This window comes from Vulpes lagopus, chromosome 18 (assembly GCF_018345385.1).
Source record: "Vulpes lagopus strain Blue_001 chromosome 18, ASM1834538v1, whole genome shotgun sequence".
Taxonomy (NCBI): Eukaryota; Metazoa; Chordata; class Mammalia; order Carnivora; family Canidae; genus Vulpes; species Vulpes lagopus.
In genome coordinates, this window is record NC_054841.1 from 22,066,952 (window position 1) to 22,091,272 (window position 24,321).

Consider the following 24,321-nt stretch of genomic DNA (forward strand, 5'->3'; position numbering starts at 1 on the left):
CAGGGAGCCTAATGTAGGACTCGATCCCAGGATCCTAGGATCACTCAACCACTGAGCCACCCAGGTGCCCCGCATCTTTCGAATTCTGCCGCAGACTGTGATTAACTAGACAATCTTTAGTAGTCATCAATATTTCCATTTTAGAATCCCTTGAGAAAGAAAAAAAGCTATGGACTTGAATAAGAGGATTTGGATGGAAGCCCTTGCTGTATCACTTACTTGTATGTCCTTGGGCAAATTTCATATTTTGAGCCTCTATTTTCTCATCCTTAAGAGGAAATAGATAGTGCCTACCTAATCAGTTTATTTCTAAAAGTAGTCAATAAACTTAAGGAGATAAATTATAATATTAAGTGAGATATATTTAACAATATTGACTATTGAGCACTTTATACAAGTTTTATTTTGTGAATAAGAAAGAGGGAAAGAGGGCAGCCCGGGTGGCTCAGCGGTTTGGCACCTGCCTTAGATCCTGGAGACCCAGGATCGAGTCCCACGTCGGGGTCCCTGCGTGGAGCCTGCTTCTCCCTCTGCCTGTCTCTCTCTCTGTGTCTCTCTCATGAATAAATAAAGAAAATCTTTAAAAAAAAGAAAGAAAGGAAGAAAGAAAGAAAGAACATTTAAAGTAGTTAAAAAAACCTTTTTCTCAATTTTCTGTTACAAGTGTTCATGAGTGGGTTTATCTATATGTAAAGCAAAAGGTTTTTGTATTTTACAGGTTATATTCCCAAATAACTTTGAAACAGGAAATGGGGGAAATGTGCAGGGACATCTTCCCATGATGCCGATGTCTCCTCTAATGCATCCAAGGGTCAAAGAAGTTCGGACTGACAGTGGGAGTCTTCGAAGGGGTAGGTTCAACATGGGTAAAACAATGAACAAAATAACAAAGATAATTTTCTCAAAGAAAATACCAAGTCTTGCTAATATAGTATTATGAAATCTAATTTCTTCATCAGGATTTAAAAGGGCTTATAAAAAAATAATAAAAATGTAAAGGGGCAGTTAGGTGGCTCAGTCAGTTGAGCATCCAGTTCTTGGTTTCAGCCAAGAACTTTTTTTTTTTTTTTAAGGTTTTATTTATTCATGAGAGACACAGAGAGAGGGGCAGAGACACAGGCAGAGAGAAAGCAGGCTTCCTACAGGGAATCAAATGCAGTACTGGATCTTAGGACTCCAGGATCACACCCTGTGCCAAAGGCAGATACTCAACCACTGAGATACCCAGGCGTACCTCAGCTCAGGTCTTGATCTTGGGGTCCTGGAATTGAGCCCTGCATTGGGCTCCATGCTCAGGGCACAGTCTGCTTGTTCTTTTCCCTCTGCTCTTCCCCCCCACTCATGCTCTCTCTTCTCTCTCAAATAAATAAAGAAATCTTCAAAAAAATATATTTTTTTAATTAAAAAATGAAGCAGGGCTTATACCAACACCTTTGTGTAGCCCATTGTATAGTTTCTTATACCAAAGTAATAAGATTTTTGCTCTGATTTTTTTTTTCATTTTTTAGAGAAAGAGTCGGGGAGGGGAGAGGAAAAAAATCTTAAGCAGGCTCCACACCCAGTGCAGAGCCAAGTTGGGGGGCTCCATCTCACAGACCTGTTGCTCTGATTTTTAATATCTCTTTTTTAAATTGCCATGTCAGTTGTAGAAAGAGTATTTTAGCATTTTAATAAACCCACAACTTTTCTAAGATTTTATTTATTTAAAGAGCGCAGGGCGAGGGGCAGAGGGAGAGAGAGAATCTCAAGCAGACTCCACACTAAGCATGGAGCCCAATATGAGACTTGATTTCATGATATTGAGATCATGACCTGAGCTGAAATCAAGAGTGGGATGCTCAACCAACTGAGCCACCTAGGTGCCCCAACATACATCTTTTCTAAATGATAATGGAAAACTCTGTAAATAAGCAAAATACCTACTTTTCAGATGTGACAAAAGTTATGTTCTTTTTCCATGTATGTCTCTGTAGAAAGATAGATATTTGAAGCAGAGGGGCACCTGAGTGGCTCAGTTGGTTGAGCATCCAACTCTTTTTTTTTTTTTTAAGATATTTTTTTTTTTTAAGATTTTATTTACTTATTCATGAGAGACACAGAGAGAGAAAGGCAGAGATAAGAGATAAAGGCAGAGAAGCAGGCTCCATGCAGGGAGCCCAATGTGGGACTCAATCCCGGGACTCCAGGATCACACCCTGGGCTGAAGGCAGGTGCTAAACTGCTGAGCCACCGTGGCACCCCTAATCTTTTGATCACATATCCCTGAACTAACTTTAGATGAACAAGTATTCATTTTTCACATAGCTCTTGATCCTTTTTTGGACCATAATTGTGTGTGCGCGCAGGCACATGCATAGTCTTTGCTTTACATCTAGTGCTAGATTATAAAAATGTGCAAGCTCTGCATACAAAACAATCTTCATAAGCAATGGAAATGATTAGGATTATTTTGTGATCTTTAAGAAATCTTATTGGGTGCCTGGGTGGCTCAAGTTGAGTGTCTGCCTTTGGAGAGGTTCATGATCTCAGGGTCCTAAGATCAAGCCCCACATTGGGCTCCCTGCTCAGCAGGGAGTCTGCTTCTTCTCCCTTTGCCCCTCTGCCCTTTTTTTGCTCTCTCTTGCACACGCTCTCTCTCTCTTCCTCAAATAAATAAGTTAAATCTCAGGGCACCTATGTGGCTTAGTGGTTGAGCTTGTGCCTTTGGCTCAGGTTGTGATCCTGGGGTCCTGGGCTCAAGTCCCACATCTGGCTCCCTATAGGGAGCCTGCTTTTCCCTCAACTTATGTCTCTGCCTCTTTATGTGTCTCATGAATACATAAAGTCTTTAACAAAAAAATAAGTAAGTAAATACTTAAAGTCTTTTTTTTTTTTTTTTAAGATTTTATTTATTCATGAGACAGAGAGAGAGAGAGAGACAGAGACACAGAGGGAAAAGCAGGCTCCATGCTAGGAGCCTGACCTGGGACTCAATGCGGTTCTCCAGGATCAAGCCCCGGGCTGAAGGTGGCGCTAAACCGCTAAGCCCCTGGGGCTGCCCCTAAAGTCTTTTTAAAAAATGCAACCAAGAGAATCAAATAATGGAAAAATCCTTAGAAAGCAATTAATATTGAGCATTGACTCTGGGCAGAAAAAGACAATTAATTAATTTGTATATTTATTAGTTGTTCACTGTAACTTTTCCACGACTGGGCTAGGAAAAGATCATTTGAAGGGGTTTACAGCTAACTTCATGGCTATAATGTGAATCCTCTATTGAAATGTCAGCTTTTAACATTTCTAGTCAGATTCAACAAGCTGCCTTAGATTTCTTGTGTGTAAGGATCCAGGTTGGGACGCCTGGGTGGCTCAGCCGTTGAGTGTCTGCCTTTGGCTCAGGGCGTGATCCCAGTCCAGGGGTCAAGTCCCACCCACATCAGGCTCCCACTTGGGAGCCTGCTTCTCCCTCTGCCTGTGTCTCTGCGTCTCTCTGTGTGTCTCTCATGAATAAATAAATGAAATCTTTAAAAAAAGAGAAAAAGAAAAAGGATCCAGATAGACTCCCATTAGGGATAATGGGAGCTACAATAAAACTTAATACTTTTTCTACTGAGGTTGGGAAATCAGAGCCGCTTTCATAAGCCCCAGAATTACAGAGAGATTTTTGTTAAACCATGACTATTTGTCCACCACTTACCTCATTAATACAGAGAGCTGTCAAATCATTGCCAGAAGTAATCTTTATACCTCATAAGCATGTTTTGAAAATATATTATATGGCTGTCTAGTTATCTAGTGAGTGTAAAAATAAATAGTGAAATGTTTTTATTTTTTTTAACATTTACTTATTTAAGTAATCTCTTCCATTCTGGGGCTCAAACCCAAGACTCCCAAGATCAAGAGGCCCATGTACCACCGACTGAGCCAGCGAGGTGCCCTGAAATGCTTTCACTTAAAAAGCATAGTATATGAGTGCCTGGCTGGCTCAGTCAGTGGTTTGGGGACCTCTTGATCTCGATTGTGAGTTTGAGCCTCATGATGGGTATAAAAATTACTTTTAAAAATTTTAAAATAGGGACGCCTGAGTGACTCAGTGGTTGAGCATCTGCCTTCAACTCAGCGTGATCCTGGGGTCCTGGGATTGGGGTCCTGGGATTGAGGTCCTGGATTGGACTCCCTGCAAGGAACCTGATTCTCCCTCTGCCTGCCTCTCTGTGTGTGTCTCATGAATGAATGAATGAATGAATGAATGAATGAATAAAATCCTTTTAAAAATTTTATTTATTTATTTATTTTTTATTTATTTATGATAGTCACAGAGAGAGAGAGAGAGGCAGAGACACAGGCAGAGGGAGAAGCAGGCTCCATGCACCGGGAGCCCAACGTGGGATTCGATCCCGGGTCTCCAGGATCATGCCCTGGGCCAAAGGCAGGTGCCAAACCACTGCGCTACCCAGGGATCCCAAAATCCTTTTAAAAATTAAAAAAATAAAAAGTTTTAAAATAGGGAGGCTCAGTGGCTCATTTGGTTGAGCATCTGCCTTGGGCTCAGGTCATCATCCCGGAGTCCAGGATGGAGCCCAGTGGCACTGGGTTCCCTTTCAGTGGGGAGTCTGCTTCTCCATCTGCCCCTCCCCCCACTCGTGTACTCTGTTTTTCTCTCTCAAATAAGTAAAATCTTTTCCAAAATAAAAAATATGGGCGCTCAGGTGGCTCAGTGGTTGAGTGTCTGCCTTTGGCTCAGGTCGTGGTCCCAGAGTCCTGGGATGGAGTCCCACATCAGGTACCCCCCGGGGAGCCTGCTTCTTCCTCTGCCAATGTCACTGCCCCTCTCTCTGCATCTTTCATGAATAAATAAATAAATTTTTTTAAATAAAAATAAAGAATAAAGGGGCGCCTGGAGGGCTCAGTTGGTTAAGCATCTGACTCTTGATTTTGGCCCAGCTCATGATCTCAGGATCATGAGACTGAGCCCTGCTTCTGCTCTGCGCTGGACTTGGAGCCTGCTTAGGGTTCTTATTCTCCCACTCCTGCTCCTCCTCCTGCCCCACGTGTGCGTGCATGCACGCTCAAATAAATAAATAAATAAATAAAAGTTAAAGAATAAAAAAAAATTTAAAGAATAAAGCATATCATATTCCTGTAAAGAAACAATGGATTGGGGAAGGTAAGGAAGGTTTAAAGATGTAGGGTTGTAAGGGGCTAGGGGAACCTTTGCATTTGGTAGAGAGGGAAAGCTGCTCCTATGGAAGGATAGCATTGAAAATAGATATAATCTATAACCATACTTTCTTTTTGATCAACACACTACTGCCAACCCTCAGATTAAGGCAAGTTAATCATATCACCTTTATGTATCTTTATCTTCTAATGGGCTTATAAAAGATGATTCTGTACCTACTAAGTGAGAAAGCCATAGTACCTTAAACTGCTTATGTGTGGGCATATTGGAAGAAGCAAAACTGTGAACCAAATCACTGATTTTCCTTATTTACTAGATAAAATTGAGGGACAGAAGCTAATTGGACTACTTCAATTTAGTGGTCACTTCATTCTACCTCTCAACCTCTACTTTACCCTTAAAGTTTTGCTCCTTTTTTCCTTTTTAAAGATTTTATATGGGCAGCCCCGGTGGTGCAGCAGTTTAGCACTGCCTGCAGCCCGGGGTGTGATCCTGGGGACCCGGAATCGAGTCCCACATCGGGCTCCCTGAGTGGAGCCTGCTTCTCCCGCTGCCTGTGTCTCTGCCTCTCTCTCTCTCTCGTGTCTTTCATGAATAAATAAATAAAATCTTTAAAAAAAAAATAAAGATTTTATATATTTATTCATGAGAGAGACAGAGAAAAGGCAGAGACATAGGCAGAGGGAGAAGCAAACTCCTCGCAGGAGCCCAATGTGGGACTCGATCCTGGAACTCCAGGATCATGCCCTGAGCCACCCAGGTGTCCCTTGTTTTGCTCCTTTCTTAGTAGGCAGGAGTTCGGGAAACCAAGAAGATGAGTTATCATAATTTTCACATGTAATGACTTTTCATTCTTTCACTAGATTTTCTTATATTTCATGAAGACAGAAGCCATGTTATTTACTGCTAAATCCCTAGTGCTTAACATAGTAGCTCAATATCTATTTTTTGAATGAATGAGTATGATGGATTATTTGGGAATATGATTAAACTGTTTTAAATTTATTTTTCTTTCTATTAGATATGCAACCATTGTCTCCAATTTCTGTCCATGAACGCTACAGTTCTCCTACTGCAGGGAGTGCTAAGAGAAGACTTTTTGGGGAAGACCCCCCAAAGGAAATGCTTGTGGACAGGATCATAACAGAAGGAACAAAATTGAAAATTGCCCCTTCTTCAAGCATTACTGCTGAAAATATATCAATTTCACCTGGGCAGAGTCTTCTAACAATGGCCACAGCCATAGTCACAGGGACAACAGGACATAAAGTTACAATCCCATTGCACGGTAACATTTTAATGCCTTTATCTTATATTTTTTCTGAATTGGTTAATAATTTAAGATTTGTCTTGCTGGATTGGATCACATGGCCTTTTTAACCCAGTTTCTTTTGAACCTATACTATTTTTTTTAATTTATTATTTTAGAGCAGTTTTGGGTTCACAGCAAATTGAGTAGAAGGTACAGGGGTTTCCCATGTACCCACTGCCACACATACACAGCTTCCATCACCATCAGCATCCTGCACCAGAATAGCATATTTGTTAACAATGGATGAACCTACATTGACACATCATTATTATCCCAAGTCTATAGTTTACATTAGGGTTCACTCTTGGTATTGTACATTGTATAGATTTTGACTAAAGTTTAATGACACATATCCACCATTATAGTATTATACAGAATAGTGCCATTGCCATAAAAATCCTGTTTCCATCTTTTTGTTTTTGTTTTGTTTTGAACTTACACGGTTTTTTGAATTTTCACATTTTAAAAATTTACCATCCTTTTTGTTAGGACTATTTTACTTTTTTATCTGAGCTTTATGAATGAGTTGCAAAAATCTTATTTCTTGATTAAAAACATCTCCTTCAGAGTTCAAAAGAAAACAGTATTTTTTCAGAGCAGAAATAGAAAACAAGGGTGTTATAACCTAGAATTACTATTTTTGTGGATTTCTTCTCCTTTTCTCACCTATTCCTATGTTTATACATAGATAGTTAAAGATAATTGACAACCTTTCTGGAACACATGCAGCTTATTTCTAAAACTAAAAACTCTTGCTTATATGTTTAGGTATCGCAAATGATGCTGGAGAAATCACACTGATACCAATTTCCATGAACACAGCTCAGGAGTCCAAAGTCGAGAGTCCTATATCACTTACTGCTCAGTCATTAATTGGTGCTTCTCCGAAACAGACTCATCTGACTAAAGCGCAAGAGGCACATCCAACTGGAATAAGCAAACCAAAGAGAACTGGTTCTTTAGCACTGTTTTATAGAAAGGTATGTGATTTTATGGCATCCAAAAGATCTCATTTGGGGTGCCTGGCTGGCTCAGTCAGTAAAGCATGTGACTCTTAATCATAGGGTTATAAGTTCGAGCCCCATATTGGGTATAGAGATTATTTAAAAATAAAATGATCTCATTCAATCAGTGCATCTATTGAGTAATAGAGCACCTTTAGCATTCTCTTTTGTGTGTATGGTAAAATATACATAATATAAAATTTATCATTTTAACCATTTTTAAGTGTACAGTTAAGTTTCATTAAGTACATTCACATTGATACACAGTTTTCACCATCATCCATCCCAGAACATTGTCATCTTCCTAAACTGAAACTCTGTTCCAATTACAATAATTCCCCATTCCTCTTCCCACCACCAGCTCCCGACAGCCACCATTCTTCTTTCTGTCTCTATGCATTTAACTACTCCAGGCACCTCATATAAGTACAAATATGCATCCTTTTGTAACAGGGTTTGTTTCACTTAGCATAAGTTTTCAAGATTCATCCATATTATAGCATCATTCAGAATTTCCTTTTTAAGTCTGAGTAATATCCCACTGTATTTATATATCACATTTTGTTTTTCAGTTCATCCATACATGAACATTTAGGTTGTTTCTACCTTTTGGTTATTGTGAATAATGCTGCTATGAACATTAGTGTACAAATATCTACTCAAGTCTCTGTTTTCAGTTTTCTTGTATATATACCCAGAAGTGGAATATAATTCTGAATTTAATTTTTTGAGGAACTGTCATACCATTTTCCACAGTGTCAGCCCCATTTTATATTCCTGCTATAGAGACGCCTGGGTGGCTCAGCGGTTGAGTGTCTCTGCCATCAGCTCAGGACATGATCCTGGAGTCCCGGGATGGAGTCCTGCATTGGGCTCCCTGCATGGAGTCTGCTTCTGAATCTGCCTGTGTCTTTGCCCCCCCCCTTCTCATGAATAAATAAAATATTTTAAAAAAACAGTTTTATATTTCTGCTACCATACATGAGGTTCCAAGTTCTCCACATTCTTGTCAACTCTGTTTTCTGTTATTTTTTTTTAAGATTTTATTTATTTATTGATGAGAGACACAGAGAGAGAGGCAGAGACATAAGGCAGAGGGAGAAGCAGGTTCCATGCAGGAAGCCTGATGTGGGACTCCATCCCAGGACCCCAGGATCACACCCTGAATCAAAGGAAGACAGATGCTCAACCACTGAGCAACCCACACATCCCATGTTATTTTTGGTAGTAGCCATCTTAATGAGACTGAAGGGTGGGGAGGGCACGTTCGTGGCTCAGTCGGTTAAGTCTCTGCCAGATCATGATGGCAGCAGGGTCCTGGCATTGAGCCCTGCATCAGGCTCCCTGCTTAGCAAGGAGTCTGCTTCTCCCTCTCTCTCTTCCCTCCCTGCTCATGCTCGCTCTCGCTTGCTCTTTCTCAAATAAATAAAATCTTAAAAAAAAAAAAAAAAAAAAAAAGAATGAAGTGGTATCTCATAGTTTTGATTTGCATTTCCCTAATTATTAGTGGTGTTGAGCATCCATCATGTGTTTATTGGCTATCTGTTTTCCTTGGAGAAATATTTATTAAAGTCTTTTGCCCATTTTGTATTTGAGTTTTGTCATTGAGCTGTAGTTCTTTATATATTCAGAATAAGAATCCTTATCAGGTTTATAATCTGCAAGTATTTTCTCCCATTCCGAGTTTCCTTTTCTCTGTGTTGATTGTCATTTTGACTTTGAAGAAGTTCAGTTTGTCTATGTTTTATTTTGCTGTCTTTTCCTTTTTGTGTCATATCCAAGAAATCGTGGAGCATTTATTCCAATGTCATGAAGCTTTTCCCCCTGTTTTTTTGTAGGAGTTTTACATTTTCAGCAATTGTGTTTAATTCTTTGATTCACTTTGAGTTAATTTTGTATATGGTGGAAGATGAGGATCTAGCCTCATTCTTTTGCATCCGTTTTCTCAACAGTATTTGTTGAAAAGACTCTTTTCCCTTGAATGGTCTTGGCACCATTTTCCAAAGCCATTGAACCATATGTGTGACAGCTTATTTCTGGGCTCTTTTCTAAGCATTATCCTCGTAATTTCTTTTTTTTCTTTTTAGGATTTTATTTATTTATCCATGAGAGAGACACGGGGTGGGGAGGGCAGAGACACAGGTGGAGGGAGAAACAGGCTCCATGCAGGGAGCCCAATGTGTGGGACTCAATCCTGGGACCCCAGGGCTCACTCTCTGAGCCAAGGCAGACACTCACCACTGAGCCACCCAGGCATCCCTGTCCTCTTAATTTCTGTGTTTATGGTAGTCCTATACTGTTTTGATTACTAGAACTTTGTAGTGTGTATTAAAATTGGGAAATGTGAGCCTTCCAACTTTGTTCTTCTTTTTCGAGATTATTTTGGCAATCTAGAGCCCCTTGAGATTCCACATGAGTTTTAGGATGGATTTTTCTTAAGATGGATTTTTCTATTTCTGTAAAAAAACATCATGGGGATTTTGATAGGGATTGCACTGAATCTGTAAATTGCTTTGACTAGTATTGACATCTTATTACCATTATTAAGCCTTCAAGTCCATGAATATGGGATATCTTTCCATTTATTTGTGTTTTGGGTGTTTGGTTTTTTAGTTAACATACAGTGTTTTATTATTTATCTTTAGTTTCTTTCAGCAGCATTTTGCAGTTTTCAGTATATACTCTTTTACCTCCTTGGTTGATTCCTATTATTCATGATATTATAAATGCATTTGCTTTCTTTATTTTATTTTGGGGTTATTCATTATTGGTGGTAGAGGAAAAGAGATATTTTATTCTTTTTTTTTTTTAAAGATTTTATGTATTTACTCATGAGAGACACAGGCAGAGGGAGAAACAGGCTCCACGCAAGGAGCCCAACATGGGACTCGATCCCAGGTCTCCAGGATCACACCCTGGGCTGAAGGCAATGCTAAACCGCTGCGCCACCGGGGCTGCCCTTCATCATTAATTCTTGAAAGACTTGCCCTTTCTGTACTCCCATTGCCTCCTCTACTCTGACTCCCCAAATCCTACCTCCCCTTTGTGCCTTTCTAGGCTTGTTTTAAAAACAGAGATTCAAAATGCAGCTTTTCCCCCATTCCCTATTTTTAATTTTCAAAATGGCAGATTTCTGTCTTTGATAATGAATCTAAGATTGACAGAAATAAAACTTTAGTTCTGAATTTTTAATTCTGAATCTATTTCAGAATCTGTTTTTTTTTTAGCATATTGATAGAGATTAGGACATAGAAAAGTTTATCCTCAAAGAGAATAGTATGTCTATATCTATAAGGAGCATAAGTGTCCAGGTCTATAGTGAATTCAAAATAACCATTCCTTGAATAAATTACAGCTATTATGTTGAACTCCATGTGATACTGGCATTCTGTGCCTGAATGGAATTTTCTATGAATTTTTTGTTAAAATCAGAAGACTTTCAGAATATGTTTCTGTAATGCATTGGATCAACTCTGTAAAAGATACTTAACAAGTATTTAATTACATATTTCTTGTAATCTTTTAAATTAGGACTGCATGTTTTATTTTCTATCACAAATACAAAGTTTTAGCATCTTTCCCACTTGTCTGACCGAAATGGATTCTGTTTATCTCTTGGCCATCTCAACCAGAAATAAGGTGATAGGATGCAGAAAATTAGTTTGCTATAAAATGAATCACTTGTGAAAAAAAAAAAATGAATCACTTGTGGCTTTGGAGTCAACCACCTCTCTTTTTTTCAGATTAGTGTGTTGGATAGTTTACATTTGTTTTTAAACTCTAATTTGTGGATTATTTTCCTGCCAAAGATACTTTTATATAAGGGATATTTGACTCTTTTTCAGTATTTTTCCCTGAACATTTAAATTTAAAGGCTTAAAACAGTAAAACATAATGTTTCTTGGATGACTGGAAGCCATTTTAGACTCTTGTATGGACCTTCTGGTCATTTGCATTACTATCAGTTCATACAAAGATTATAAAAATGAGGGACACCTGGGTGGCTCAGCAGTTGAGCATCTGCCTTTGGTTCAGGGCGTGATCCTATAGTCCCAGGATCGAGTCCCACATCAGGCTTTCTGCATGGAGCCTGCCTCTCCCTCTGCCTATGTCTCTGCCTCTCTCTCTCTCTGTGTCTCTCATGAATAAATAAATAAATAAAATCTTTTAAAAATAATAATAAATAATTTTAAAAATAAAAAAATTACAAAAATGAAAGGTTTCAAGGCATTGAACTGAATTTAATATTCCATTTATGTGCTTGTGGAAACAATGTAGAACATAGGGGAAGCCTTTTAAATTGTTTAGCTTTCTGACTTACTCTTGAAGTCAAACATTTTAGCTCTTTATTATATGACTTTTCTTTTTGAGATTTTATTTTTAAGTAATCTCTACATGCAACCTGGAGCTTGAACCCACAACCCCGAGATCAAGAATTGTATGCTCCACCAACTCAGTCAGCCAGGCACCCCTACTATCTGACATTTTAGACTTTGTGGCAGTTTTATCTGAACAAAAAAAAAGGTGTGGGGAATTTCTGAACACTTGAAAAATTATGTATTCATAATGGTTATTATGCAAGTAAATCCTGCAGTTAGTGCTTCTTACTTTATTTACATAGGTGACAACACAGAGGACATCTTTTTCAAAATAATTTTTTTATATTTACTTATTTGTTTATTAGATCATATGACAGAGATCACTGGCAGTGGGGAGGAGTAGAGGGAGGAGCAGATTCACCACTAAACAGGGAGCCCAACACGGGGCTGAATCCTTGGAATCTAGATCATGACCTGAGCCCAAGGCAGATGCTCAACCAACTTAGCCACCTAGGTACCCCTTTAAGATGGTTTTCTAAAGAGAATTTTGCTTCAATCTGTGGTCTCCTGCTGTAGGACAGAAATTTTATGTAATTTTACATAATATTTATCAACAGCCTAGGTGTTTGTCAGTCTTGGCCCAAAGCCCATGTCCATGGTAAGAGGTAAATTAGAGAAATTACTTGTTTTTTTGTTTTGTTTTGTTTTTTGTTTTGTTTTGTTTTTGTCTTAATGTACTACCTTCCATCTTAGGTCTATCATTTGGCAAGTGTCCGCTTACGTGATTTATGTTTAAAACTGGATGTTTCAAATGAGTTACGAAGGAAGATATGGACATGTTTTGAATTTACTTTAGTTCACTGCCCTGATCTTATGAAAGACAGACATTTGGATCAGCTGCTCCTTTGTGCCTTTTACATCATGGCAAAGGTAATATATAAACTAGGGGAAGCTCTTGGTCCTAGTTTCCCATTCTTTTATTCTTCACAGGAAGAAAAAGCTCAGATATTTGAAGTTGCTTTTATTTGAAGCACGAAGTGAAAAGAAAACTCTGTTGCACTTACTAGTTTGCCTTAAATGCTATTTGCTGGGCAGCTCAGGTGGCTTAGTGGTTTAGCGCCACCTTCAGCCCAGGGCCTGATCCTGGAGACCCAGGATGGAGTCCCATGTCAGACTTCCTGCATGGAACCTGCTTCTCCGTCTGCCTGTGTCTCTGCTTCTCTCTGTGTGTGTGTGTGTGTGTGTGTGTGTGTGTGTGTGATGAATAAATAAACAAAATCTTTTTTTTTTTAATAAACAAAATCTTTAAAAAAAAATGCTATTTGCCAGCACTGCCCACCACTGTTAATTAAGTAGTAAATTCCAGCTACTATATCTATTCTCTAGACTCCATTTCTTTAGCTTTCCCATATCATAAGACTACATTGGTTGTAAATAAATTGGAATAGATCTTAGACACCATTTGTAGTATATGGCTCTCCATATTATTAATGTGAACGGCACCATTGCCACCCCCATCCCTGTGACACCTCTCATCTGATACTTCACAGTAAAATGATCATTATATTGTAGGCTGATAACCAAGGCCCAGAGCTGCAAGTAACTTGTCAAAGTTATACAATTAATAAATGGCAACCTAGGATTTCCTATTTCATAATTTAATGAATTCATAATTCATAAAATAGCTTGTATAACATTGTTCTCTAGCGATTTGTTGCACCACCTTACAAGAGCATTTTATTTTGTAGTTGCTACAACATTGTATGTTTTTTATCATAAAATAATATCTTACTTGTTTTTTAAAATTCTGATATATCTGAGACAATCACCTATAACTTTGGTCTGAACCATATGACCACACTGGCAGTCCTAGTAAGTGTACATAGTTAAGATCTAAATTTTAAGCTTTTTGAGACAGAGAACATGTTTTTAGACTTATTTTTGATTATCCTCTCAAGGGCTTTTTTTAAATCTCTGTACAAAATAAATACTAATAAATGTTATTAACTAATCATTTGTGTTTTCCAGAGAACTATCAGAGTTCAGGCTTTGCCATTTCTAGCTCATCATTATAGAGAAAAGGTTTAGTGGTAATGGACTTTGATTAAGTAGAGGGAAGGAGTAAATTAAGTAAACTTTATAATAAATAAGCCAGAAAAGATACCTTTATACATGAAAATCCATTTTCTTCCTTTTGGCCACCACTGTAAATTTTCTGGCTAAGCATTAGAAACCCTATAATCAAAAGAAAAAAAAAGAAACCCTATAATCTGTCCTAAAATATTAAAAGCTTCATCATGGGCAGCCCGGTGGCTCAGCAGTTTAGTGCCGCCTTCAGTCCAGGGCATGATCCTGGAGACTGGGGATTGAGTCCCATGTTGGGCTCCCTGAATAAAGCCTGCTTCTCCTTCTGCCTGTGTCTCTTCTTCTGTGTGTTTCTCTCTCTCTCTCTCTCTCTGTCTCTCTCTCTCATGAATAAATAAATAAAATCTTTAAAAATAAATAAAAATTTCATCGTATAGTAACTGCTCAATTTTCTTGTGTATCACCACAAGAAATTTTCTGTCCTTTAGTATGTGGTTAATTTACTTTTAAATAAGTACTTTAAAAGCTAATAAAATCAGAGACTGCAGGGGATGCACAGATCTGAGTTTTCTTGTATCATTCTTTTTATAAAAAAATGCATTTTCAGTAGAGTTATACCATAGCAATATCAGTGCTTTTGATTAATAAAACTATTAGCTGAGTTCCCAGAGGCCACAAAGCCTGAACTTTAAAGGTAGTAAATATCATAAATGGTAATGGTTTTTAGTCATGGACTGGCCTGGGGTTAATGGCTTTCTGCAAGACTGCTCTCAATGACAACTTATAATTGAAGTTTTGTTCAGAGCCTTTTTCTTTTAAGAGTAATTGATAAATACAGTTTTTATTTTCCTTAGGTAACAAAAGAAGAAAGAACTTTTCAAGAAATAATGAAAAGTTACAGGAATCAGCCCCAGGCTAATAGTCATGTGAGTTGCATTATTTTTCCTCCTGTCCAAAAATAGGTTTGTACTGTTTCTCTGTTGACAAGTCATATAGAAGGTAAATTTCTTTTACAGTTTTACTCTACTTTAGAGGGGTTTTTTTTTGTTTGTTTTTTTAAAGATTTTATTCATTTACTCATGTGAGACACAGAGAGAGAGAGGTAGAGACACAGGCAGAGGGAGAAGCAGGCTCCACGCAGGGAGCCCGATGTGGGACTCGATCCCAGGACTCCAGGATCACACCCTGGGCCAAAGGCAGGCGATAAACCGCTGAGCCACCCAGGGATCTCCCTAGAGTTTTTGGTTTAATGCATACTATTAAACTCTAAAGACAGTTTCAGAAAAGCCAGGAAATTGGCTGCTTCTCACTCATCCATGTATTTGCATATACTTGTTAACATATTCTCCTATTTCATTTGTTCATTTGTTGAATGGGGACATTTGTCACAAAAAATATGGGGCACCTGGCTAGTTCAGTCAGTAGAGCATGTGAGTCACAGGGTCATGAGTTCAAACCCCACCATAGGGCATGGAGCCTACTTTATAAAAAATCAAATGAAAAATATGTATAATAATAATAATAATCTTTAACTGTATGAGACTTGATTCTCTAATGATATTTGAATCCAGTGAAATTTGAGGATTTATTAACTTAAGTCAAGCTTCTTTTGCCATCTATTTTCTTTTTTTTTTTTTTTTTTTTATTTTATTTATTTACTCATGAGAGATACAGAGAGAGAGAGAGAGAGAGAGAAGCAGAGACACAGGCAGAGGGACAAGCAGGCCCCACGCAGGAAACCTGACGCAGGGCTCGATCCTGGGTCTCCAGGCAGGTCTCCTGGCAGGCACTAGACCGCTGAGCCACCCAGGCTGCCCTGCCATCTATTTTCTATTAAGAATCTTAATGTTTGCATCTTTAAATAGATATCAAGCCTTTTTTATAATGTTGTTTTATAGTAGTGATGGTGAGAATCACAACTTTTCAGCTATGGAAATATAAAATATTAACCTAGTGATGGCCTGGCACATAGTAAGTATTTAATGACTGTTGCCTCCATAATATTACTATTACTGTAGCTGAAGAACACAAGATTAAGCTACCTTAAAGCTTTGACCACTAAAGAACCTGGTTGCTGTGCTCTAAGGAGCATAATAGCCTCCTTTTTGACCTTTGTGATCTGCCATCTCAGGAACAGATAACTGCTCAGATATCCCATGCTCAAGTACTGGTAGTCACACCCCCTTCTAAGAGAGCCCCACATATAATTTTACTTCCTTACCTAAGCTTCAAAACACAGTGATACAGACATTAGATATAGATATAATACACACATTAGAAGAGCCAAGTACAGGCATTTGTTATATCCTATGACAGGCTAAGAGTTTCTGGACCCTTCAGAAAAATCCCTCAGGAACAGAGCCTAGAGAGGTCCAGATTATCCCCAAAGATCATTAAGGCAAAGTTAGTGTGATCTAAAATGGACCAACCCAGAGCTTCCTAAAAATCCTCTCAATACCAATACTCATAGGATGACAGAGAATCAGTCATGCTTTTCAGCTATATTGGAGGTAGGAAAGAATTTAGGGCAAAGAAGGGAAACAGATTTTCCTGTGCCACCTGAAAGGAGGTGGAAGTGAGATGGGAGCAGGAAAACAAGCCTTCATGAGATCAAATAATTCTCATGTAAGGAATTAAAAAAGGAAGAATAATAAGCTCAGATATTTGAAGTTGCTTTTATTTGACAAAACCTGCTCATCACTGTTTAGTTGCTATCTGCTACCTCAAGTCTTCTGTTTTGTAAACTCCTACAATGGCTTGGTTTAGGTGATAGGCTCTGCTTCCATATGCCATCTACTAAGATGTTTGCCGTAATCTGCATTTGCCAGGCTAACAACCCCTTGCCCTTGATTATCACCCATACAGACAAATACCCTTTCACTGGTAACCTATTTTGTTCTTATTTTGGTTTTGCTTAACTTGTGCCTCTCTGACATAGCAGTCCTTTTTTTCTACTCTGACCTATAGGTCTATAGAAGTGTACTATTGAAAAGTATTCCAAGAGAAGTTGTGGCATACAATAAAAACATAAATGGTGATTTTGAAATGACAGATTGTGGTAAGTTGCCCAATTTAATAATCTATATGTAGCATACCTTTGATTACATTGTACATAACACAGTGGGTGTCAGACAATATGGAGGCAATGATGTAGGTGGGATGGATAATGCATATGTGAATGCATTAGGGAAAAAACAAGTTTGAGATAAATATGGGTCAGGTGCTTCCCTCCCCAGAGAGGGTATAAATTGAAACCATTAACGTGTTCACCTGTTGTGTTTTAGAAGCTATTCCACATTTAAGTTACATATGTTAGTAAAACATATAGAAGGCTTCCCAGAACTTTTAAATAAATAGGTAAATACTCCTAATTTCCCCAACATGTGCCTATTTTAAGCATTAGGCATTTATGACGATTTTCATCAATAAAAACTCATTTCTGACATTGACTATGTTAATTAGCAGAGCATTGGCCTTTGATTGAGATATGCCTAATAGAAACCCCCTATAGTAGCCACCTATTGGGAATGAGCTTCCTGATTAAAACAGTGATTTACTCATGGACTATGCATTCTTCATTATTATGTTAATGGACTACGTAGACTGGTATTATTGATTAGAAAACGTCAGGGGCTCCTACGTGGTTCAGTTGATTGGCCAATTCTTGATTTCGGCTCAGATCATGATCTCAGGGTCTTGGAGTTGTGGGGTTGAGCCCACATGGGGCTCCTCGATTAGTGTGGAGTCTGCTTATCCTCCCCCTCCCTTTCTGCCCCTCCCCTACATATTTTGCGCTCGCTCTCTCTCATAAATAAAATCTTAAACCAAGAGAGAAAGAAAATTTAAGAGACCCAGATTATAGCTTAATCTAAGTAACACAAATGTAATACACCAGTGTATTATATCAGCATGTTGAAAACTACAATACTTCCTCAGTGGCTTGTTTTAAGGATTACAAAGAATGATATGTGTGTGCTGTTTAACACCAGATCTGTTGAAAGTAAGACCTCAGGGGGATCCCTGGGTGGCGCAGCGGTTTGGCGCCTGCCTTTGGCCCAGGGCGCGATCCTGGAGACCCAGGATCGAATCCCACGTCGGGCTCCCAGTGCATGGAGCCTGCTTCTCCCTCTACCTGTGTCTCTTCCTCTCTCTCTCTCTCTGTGTGACTATCATAAATAAATAAAAATTAAAAAAATAAAGATAAAAAAATAAAGTAAGACCTCAGTAACAGCTATTATTTATTATTTTTTAAGCAATATAAAATTTATTGTATTTTATTAGTATTTCATTTTAAATGTCTTTTTTTTTTCCTTCAGAAGCTAATTTCTCTAAGGCCATTTTTTTTTTTTAAGATTTTATTTATTTACTCATGAGACAGAGAGAGAGAGAGAGAGAGAGAGGCAGAGACACAGGCAGAGGGAGAAGCAGGCTCCATGCAGGAGCCCAACATGGGACTCGATCCCCAGTCCTCAGGATCACGCCCTGGGCTGAAGGCGGCGCTAAACCGCTGAGCCACCTGGGCTGCCCCATATTCTTTTTTTTAAAGTACTTTGTAGGGCAGCCCCAGTGGCGCAGCCGTTTAGCGCCGCCTGCAGCCCAGGGCGTGATCTTGGAGACCCTGGATCAAGTCCCACGTCAGGCTATCTGCATGGAGCCTGCTTCTCCCTCTGCCTGTGTCTCTGCCTCTCTCTCTCTCTCTCCCTCTCTCTCTCTCTCTGTGTGTGTGTGTGTCTCTATGAATAAATAAATAATCTTTAAAAAAAAATAAAAGTACTTTGTTAAAAAAAAAAAAAGTACTTTGTAGGGGGCACCAAAGTGACCCAGTCAGTTAAGCAGTTAAACATCCAACTCTTGATTTCAGCTCACGTCATGATCTCGGGATTCTGAGATTGAGCCCTACCTCAGGCTCCACACTGAGTATGGAACCTGCTAAAGATTTTCTCTCCCTTTGCCCCTCCCCACCTTTCTCTCTCTCTCTCTCTCTCTCTACACCTCTCTCAAAAATAAATAAATACTTTAGGGGTGCCTGGCTGGCTCAGTTGGAGGAATGTGTGACTCTTAGGGTTGTAAGTTTGAGTTCCATGTTGGGTGTAGAGATTAGTTAAATAAAACTTTCAGGGGTGCCTGGGTGGCTCAGTCAGGCCTGTGCATTCAGCTCAGTTCATGATCCCAGGGTCCTGGGATTGAGCTCCCACATCAGGCTCTCTGCTCAGAAGGAAGACTGCTTCTCCCTCTGCCTGCCACTTTCCCTACATGTGCTGTCTCTGTCAAACAAATAAAATCTTAAAAAATAAAATTGAAAAATAAAATACTCGAAATGTTGAAGACTAGGTCATACATTAAAAAAAAAAACCTGAAAAGCAGATTCTCTCATGAGACAAAAATTGTTTTCTTTTTTTTTTTTTAAAGATTTATTTATTTATGATAGACATAGAGAGAGAGAGAGAGAGAGAGGCAGAGACACGGGAGGAAGGAGAAGCAGGCTCCATGCCGGGAGCCCGACGTGGGACTCGATCCCGGGACTCCAGGATCAGGCCCCGGGCCAAAGGCAGGCGCCAAACTGCCGAGCCACCCAGGGATCCCCAAAATTCTGTTTTCATATGAAATATATAACATTGGTAAATGCAAATTGATAATCAGGTGATTTTATTTCACATTATATACCCATTTAACAATCACCAGACAATAAAGATATAAATAGTGCACATTTTTACTTGTTTTTGGGAGTATATTGATACCTTTTAGAAATCCCAGCAAACTGCCAAAATATCACTAAAGTGGATAAAACAACTAAAGTTTTAAATTGGCTCATGATCAGTAGCTTTTGCATAACTGGAGCTAAACAGCAATGCTCTCTCAGTCAGAAAGCCAGTCATAAATATTTATTGCCCACTGTTATTCCTGGCAATAAAAAAGGATGAATGAGGATATGGTAGGAGAAATATAAAACAAATATTAAATGCTTATTCCAGGGAAGTGCTGCTGTGCTGGTCAAGCCCATCATATCACCCTTTGATTTATAAATAAATTCTGATCTTTCTTATTTTTATCTTAAAATAATTTTACTTCTTTCTCCATTTTTAAGTGTTAAGAATCACAATATATGCCTCTTCTCAATCTGAAGACTCATAACAGTATGTGCAAAGAAACCATCATCAGTCAATTGAGCAGCTCCTTTAGGGGTGATGGATGAGGGTTTCATCACTGTGTGCTTCCCAAATAATTTGGATATGTATGCCCAAGCTCTGAAACCAGTTCCCTGAGAAATGAATATCTACTGTTTCCTCAGTGTCTTTTTCCTTAGATGAAATGTGTTATCCTGGGATATAAAACCACATGCATGATGGTTGTAATTGGTGGCCACCTGCAACTCTAGGACAATTACCTTCTTCCATTCCACTTCACTTTACATCTTTAGAAAATTCTGAAGCCAAAGATCCAGGCTGAACAATTTAGCATGTCTCTCCAGAGCTCTGCAGATAATTATTCTCCTAAAGATTTGTATCATTCACTGATGATTTATGTAAATGTGGTTATAAAATCACATTTTAATTGCTTTTTAATCACATTTAATTGGCAGTGATTATATGATAATCCAAAAGACATTCTTCTTATTCATGAGAGCAGTAGGGAAAATTATAAGACCATAATAGTTCACTGATTCATTTAAAAAATATTTATCAGGGTCAGGGCACCCAGGTGACTCAGTTGGTTGAGCCTCTGACTCTTGGCTTCAGCTCAGGTTGTGATCTCAGGGTTGTGAGATCGAGCCCTGTGCCAAGCTCCACGCTTGGTGTAGAGTCTACATGAGATTCTTTTTCTCTCTGCTCCTCCCTCAGCTCACAGGGGGGCTCACTCGCTCTCTCTCACACGCAAAATAAATTTTAAAAATCTTTAAAAAATTTATTTATTTATTTATTTATTTATTTATTTATTTATTTATCAGGGTCACCTAGCTGGCTCAGAAGAACATGCAACTCTTGATCTCACAATCATGAGTTCAAGCCCCATGATGAGTATGGAGATTACTTAAATAAATTTTAAAACTTTAAAAAATTTTTTAAAATACTTATCAAAAATGTACCTCAAATTATATCAGATAGAGATCCCTTCTACCCTCTGGAGAAAACATATTTGTAACAGTTATAGCACCAGGCAAGCAAAACTTTGATCCCCATCTCTCCTGCAGTCTTTCATAAGTTCCATCTCCTAATTAAGACTTTAATTTAAGGGTACCTGGGTGGCTCAGCCATTGAGCATCTATCTGCCTTTGGCTCAGGGCATGATCCTAGGGTCCTGGGATCGAGTCCTGTATCAGACTCCCTTCAGGGAGCTTGCATCTCTCTCTGTGTCTCATGAATAAATAAAATCTTTTAAAAAAATGATTTTAGAGATGCCTGAGTGGCTCAGCGTTTGAGCATCTGACTTTGGCTCAGGGCATAATCCCAGGGTCCAGATCGAGTCCCACATTGGGTTCCTTACAGGGGACCTGCTTCTGTCTCTGCCTGTGTCTCTGCCTCTCTCTGTGTGTCTCTAATGAATAAATAAATTTAAAATCTTTAAAAATAAATGGTTTTTCCAACTGCAAGACTTCTCAGAGCCTTTAATATTCTAACATGGATTCTGAATTTCCAAGAGGAGGATATAATATGCAGCATTTCCTGAACTTATTTGACCGTATAGCCTTTTCCCAGCTATTGAGATCCTTCAAAATAGCAAGAGGGGCACCTGGCTGGCTTAGTTGGTAGAGCATGTGATTCTTAATCTTGGGGTCATGAGTTCAAGCTCTATGTTGGACATAGAGCTTACTTTAAAAATAATAATAATAAAATTTGAATTTTAAAAAAATAGCAAAAGGGCTTCCTGACTCGTTCAGTAGAAGAGCATGTGAGTCTTGGTCTCAAGAGTTGTGAGTTCCAACCCCACACTGGGCATAGAGATTGCTAAAAATAAATAAACTTAAAAAAAAAAAGTCAAGGGGTGCCCAGGTGGCTTGGTCAGTTAAGTGTCTAATTTCTGATTTCAGCTTAGGTTGTGATCTTAGGGTTACAGGATCAAGCCCCATGTTGGGTTCCTCAGCAGAGGGTTTGCTTGAGATTGTCTCCTTCTCCTGCGGCTCGTGCATGTGTCCTCTCTCTCTCAAATAAATAAATCTTTTTAAAAATTAATTTTGAAAAACACAAGAGTGAAAAAGATATCCAAATTGTGACTGAGATTTCTGATTCAATGGGGCTGCTTGGCCCTTGGACCATGCTTGAGTTTTCTAGTTTTCCTAAGATGCCTTTGGCTCTTTGGCTTTTTTAAAAGTACTTTGTAGTGCTTTTATCTATGTCTGCAGTGTTTGCAGTCTCGTGTATTGAGAATAAAAACTTACTCGCTTCGGCAGCACATATACTAAAATGAGAATGAAAACTTTTCTTCAGGGCAGCCCCAGTGGCGCAGTGGTTTAGCGCCGCCTGCAGCCCAGGGCATGATCCTGGAGACCCTGGATCGAGTCCCACGTCAGGCTCTCTGTATGATGCCTGCTTCTCCCTCTGCCTGTGTCTCTGCCTCTCTCTCTGTCTCTATGAATAAATAAATAAAATCTTTAAAAAAAAAAAAAAACTTTTCTTCAGGGAATCCTGGGTGGCTCAGGAGTTCAGCATCTGCTTTTGGTCCAGGGCCTGATCCCGGAGTCCCAGGATCAAGTCCAGCATCGGGCTGGGCTCCCTGCATGAAGCTTGCTTCTCCCTCTGCCTATGCCTCTGCCTCTCTCTCTCTCTCTCTCTCTCTCTCTCTCTCTCTGTCTCTCATTAATAAAGTCTTAAAAAAAAAAAGGAAAAAAAACTTTTCTTCATATACTCAATTATTTTTATTTTTTTAGTCTTTATTTGAGACAGAGCACAAGTAGGGAGGGAGAGGATATAGGGGAGGCAGACCCTCAGCTTAGCAAGGAGCCCTAAGCTGCTGATCCCAGGACTCTGAGACCATGACCTGAGCCAAAGGCGGACACTCAACTGACTGAGCCTCCCGGGCACTCCTTTATGCTGATTTTTTTTTTTTTTTAAGATTTTGTTTGTTTATTTGAGAGAGAGCATGGGGACAGGGAGGGGCAGAGGGAGAAGCAGGCTCACCGTTGAGCAGGGAGCCTGATATGGAGCTCAGTCTCAGGACCCTGGGATCATGACCTAACCCAAAGGCAGACACTCAACTGACTGAGCCACCCAGGTGTCCCTTTGCTGAATTATTTTCAATTTTCAGTGGTTTTCTTAGCTCCCATAAGCAGATGATTCTTACATGTTCAAGTAGAATGGTTTGTAATTGTCTTGTAATGGTTTGTAATACTCTTGCAAAGAAAGAGTAGGGTAAATTTCTGCATGGTATCATAAGCTGTCCCAGAGTTACACAATAAATAGTAAAGCACCTCAAGATAAGCTATCATTTTATAACCTAGGAAACTATCTATAAACTGAGCACCAAGGTTCCTGTTGTGCTTGGGGAAAATAAGGCTCTTAGAACACTTCTTACCTGCCATGTATTACAGAAAAATAAATACAGGCAATTCATCTTGCTTCTTTCTTCATCTATGAGGATATGCTTTACCTTTTAGAGTCTTTCCACCTTTCTCAAAGAGCCATTATGACTATCTGCAGGCCTTTTGTTACCCAGAGCTCATGATTTGCCATTGCCACCCATATGTTGGAGGTCAATTTAGCTAAACCCTCACCCAGGGCTGGTGCCCTCTGGCAACCAGTGACCATGAGCTCGAAAGGTATGGTTGTAAAAACATTCTTGCTGAAGTAATATTTAGAGAAAAAGAGTAGTAGCCTGTTTACATACTTGCATTTCTCAAGATTCCAATTTAATTTATACATAATATAGATAGATTTCTGAACCCTTTCTAAAAACATTAGTTGGGCAGCCCGGGTGGATCAGCAGTATAGCACCGCCTTCAGCCCAGGGCGTGATCCTGGAGACCTGGGATCGAGTCCCACATCGGGCTCCCTACATGGAGCCTGCTTCTCCCTCTGCCTGTCTCTCTGTGCCTCTCTCTGTCTCTCTGTGTGTGTGTGTGTGTGTGTGTGTGTCTTTCATGAATAAATAAATAAAATCTTTAAAAAAATAAAAACATGAATTGCTTTACATAGAGATTTGTATTTACTTTTTTGTTGTTGTAGAGAGAGTTGTAACTCAGATCTATATATATACTAAAGTGCATCTGTTTGAACTGGAGGGTATTATGTTGAGTGAAATAAATCAATCGGAGAAGGACAAACATTATATGGTCTCATTCATTTGGGGAATATAAAAAATAGTGAAAGGAAATAAAGGGAAAAGGAGAAAAAATGTGTAGGAAATATCAGAGAGGGAGACAGAACATGAGAGACTCCTAACTCTGGGAAACGAACAAGGGATGGTGGAAAGGGAGGTGGGCGGGGGGTGGGGGTGACTGGGTGACAG

The 24,321-nt window shown here is 39.1% G+C and overlaps 1 protein-coding gene across 3 annotated transcripts in view; it reads left to right on the forward strand.

Annotated features, from left to right (window-relative positions):
- Positions 1-24,321, forward strand: part of RBL1 (RB transcriptional corepressor like 1) — a 61,945-nt gene that overhangs the window by 29,972 nt on the left and 7,652 nt on the right. For 2 of the 3 annotated variants that reach the window (XM_041732645.1, XM_041732646.1), the window contains 6 exons: positions 719-851; positions 6,183-6,449; positions 7,242-7,453; positions 12,550-12,726; positions 14,736-14,807; positions 16,849-16,939. In XM_041732645.1, coding sequence (XP_041588579.1) covers positions 719-851; positions 6,183-6,449; positions 7,242-7,453; positions 12,550-12,726; positions 14,736-14,807; positions 16,849-16,939 — 952 coding nt within the window. The remainder of the gene's footprint in view (positions 1-718; positions 852-6,182; positions 6,450-7,241; positions 7,454-12,549; positions 12,727-14,735; positions 14,808-16,848; positions 16,940-24,321) is intronic. The other variant, XR_005984399.1, reaches the window with a different exon arrangement.